The sequence below is a fragment of the Chiloscyllium punctatum genome, chromosome 21, assembly GCF_047496795.1.
Source record: "Chiloscyllium punctatum isolate Juve2018m chromosome 21, sChiPun1.3, whole genome shotgun sequence".
Classification (NCBI taxonomy): Eukaryota; Metazoa; Chordata; class Chondrichthyes; order Orectolobiformes; family Hemiscylliidae; genus Chiloscyllium; species Chiloscyllium punctatum.
In genome coordinates, this window is record NC_092759.1 from 20,404,288 (window position 1) to 20,406,722 (window position 2,435).

General features: G+C 53.4%; 1 protein-coding gene across 1 annotated transcript in view; it reads left to right on the forward strand.

The window, feature by feature from the left end:
• The window catches only part of LOC140492475 (uncharacterized), a 54,261-nt gene extending 53,166 nt beyond the window's left edge, over window positions 1-1,095 (forward strand). Inside the window, exon 8 of the mRNA XM_072591363.1 lies at window positions 934-1,095. Within this exon, the coding sequence (XP_072447464.1) occupies window positions 934-1,095 (162 nt within the window). The remainder of the gene's footprint in view (window positions 1-933) is intronic.
• Window positions 1,096-2,435: the final 1,340 nt, after the last annotated feature.

Consider the following 2,435-nt stretch of genomic DNA (forward strand, 5'->3'; position numbering starts at 1 on the left):
AAAGGAGTGTTTCATATTCCTTCTCTATCCCCAGTCTGTCCCCCCTCTCTTTATCCCACTGTTCCCCAGTCTGTCCCCTCTCTCTATCCCACCGTTCCCCAGTCTGTCCCCTCTCTTTATCCCACTGTTCCCCAGTCTATCCCCTCTATCCCACTGTTCCCCAGTCTGTCCCCTCTCTCTATCCCACTGTTCCCCAGTCTGTCCCCTCTCTCTATCCCACTGTTCCCCAGTCTGTCCCCTCTATCCCACTGTTCCCCAGTCTGTCCCCTCTCTTTATCCCACTGTTCCCCAGTCTGTCCCCTCTCTCTATCCCACTGTTCCCCAGTCTGTCCCCTCTATCCCACTGTTCCCCAGTCTGTCCCCTCTCTTTATCCCCTGTTCCCCAGTCTGTCCCCTCTCTCTATCCCACTGTTCCCCAGTCTGTCCCCTCTCTCTATCCCACTGTTCCCCAGTCTGTCCCCTCTCTCTATCCCACTGTTCCCCAGTCTGTCCCCTCTCTTTATCCCACTGTTCCCCAGTCTGTCCCCTCTCTCTATCCCACTGTTCCCCAGTCTGTCCCCTCTCTCTCTATCCCAATGCTCCCCAGTCTGTCCACTCTCTCTATCCCACTGTTCCCCAGTCTGTCCCCTCTCTCTCTATCCCACTGCTCTCCAGTCTGTCCCCTCTCTCTATCCCACTGTTCCCCTATCTGTCCCCTCTCTCTCTATCCCACTGTTTCCCAGTCTGTCCCCTCTCTCTATCCCACTGTTCCCCAGTCTGTCCCCTCTCTCTATCCCACTGCTCCCCAGTCTGCCCCCATATCTTCTGGAATATATTAGTGGTAACTCAGCCATGAAGGCTGCTGCAGTTGAATTGCCTGCTGTTGCAGTTGAGCAGCGATGGGCTCCCAGGGGGTAGGAGCTGCTGCAGCTGACCGTTGTTTCTGTTGTTTAGGAAGTGTTGACCAACAATCCCCGTCTGTGGAGCTGGTTGAGCAGCCTGTACTGTCCATCTGCCCCACTGGTGAAGCACAAGAAACTGCACCACGAGCTGCAGGCAGATCCAAACTGGCCCCCACTCACTGTGCCTACATCACACAGGACCACTGTACAGTAATACACATTCACTTATTTATCAATAAACCCTTGTACTGACCCCCTTCTGACTGCGCTGGTTTGTTATTGGTTCCTGAGACGTGGGAGTCACTGGCTGGGCCCGGCATTTCCTGCCCCGTCCCTAGTTGCCCCCCCCTTGAGAAGGTGGGGGTGAGCTGCCTTCTTGACCCACTGCAGTCCATGTGCTGGAGGGTAGACCCACAATGTCCCTGAGGGAGGGAATCCCAGGATTCTGACCCAGCCACACTGAGGGAACGGCGAGATATTTCCAAGTCAGGATGGTGAGGGGCTCAGAGGGGAACTTGCAGGGGATGGTGTTCCCATGTATCTGCTGCCCCTTGTCCTTCTGGATGGAAGTGGCCGTGGGTTTGGAAGGTGCTGCCTGAGGATCTTTGGTGAGTTTTTGCAGTGCATCTTGTAGATGGTACACACTGCTGTTACTGAGCGTCGGTGGGTAAGGGAGGGAGGGGATGTTTGTGGGTGTGGGGCCAATCAAGCGGGGGCTGCTTTGTCCCTGGATGGTATTGAGCTGCTTGAGTATTGTTGGAGCTGCCCCCATCCAGGGGCAAGTGGGGAGTATTCCCTCACCCTCCTGACCTGTGCCTTGTAGATGGTGGGACAGGCTTTGGGGAGTCAGGAGGGGAGTTATTGACCGCAGGATTCCTAACCTCTGACACAATATTTCTATGGCTAGCCCATTTCAATCTCTGGTCAATGGTAACCCCCAGTGGCTGGTTCAGTGAGAGTGATGCCAGTAAATGTCAATGGGTGACAGTTCGATTTCCTTTTATGGGAGATGGTCACTGTTCAGTACTTGTATGTTGTGAATGTTACTTGGTCTTTGTCAGCCCAACCTAAATATTGTCCAGGTCTACCTTCATTTGGGACACTTTCCATCACTTACTCATGATCGAGAGGAGACGGAGGGGTCAGTAATTAGCCAGGTTGGATTTGTCCTGCTCTTTCTGTATAGGACGTATCTGAGGCGATTGTCTTAATTGCTGAGTAGATACCAGCATTGTCGCTATGCTGATGGGGGAAGGGGAAGGGGTTAGTTCAGGAACACAAGTCTTTTGTTCTCTTGTGGGAATGTTGTCAGTGCCGAGAGCCTCTGCAGTGTCCAGGGCCTCCCCAAGGCTGTTTCCATGACATGTGATGAAGTGAACTGAACTGAATTGGGTGAAGACAGGTATCCGATGCCGGGGACTCTGGAGGAGGCCGAGATGGATATCCACTCAGCACCTCTGGCTGAAGATTGTCATAATTGCTTCAGCCTTATAGAGACATAGCACTGTACAGCACAGAAACAGACCCATCGGTCCAACCAGCTATCCCACCCAA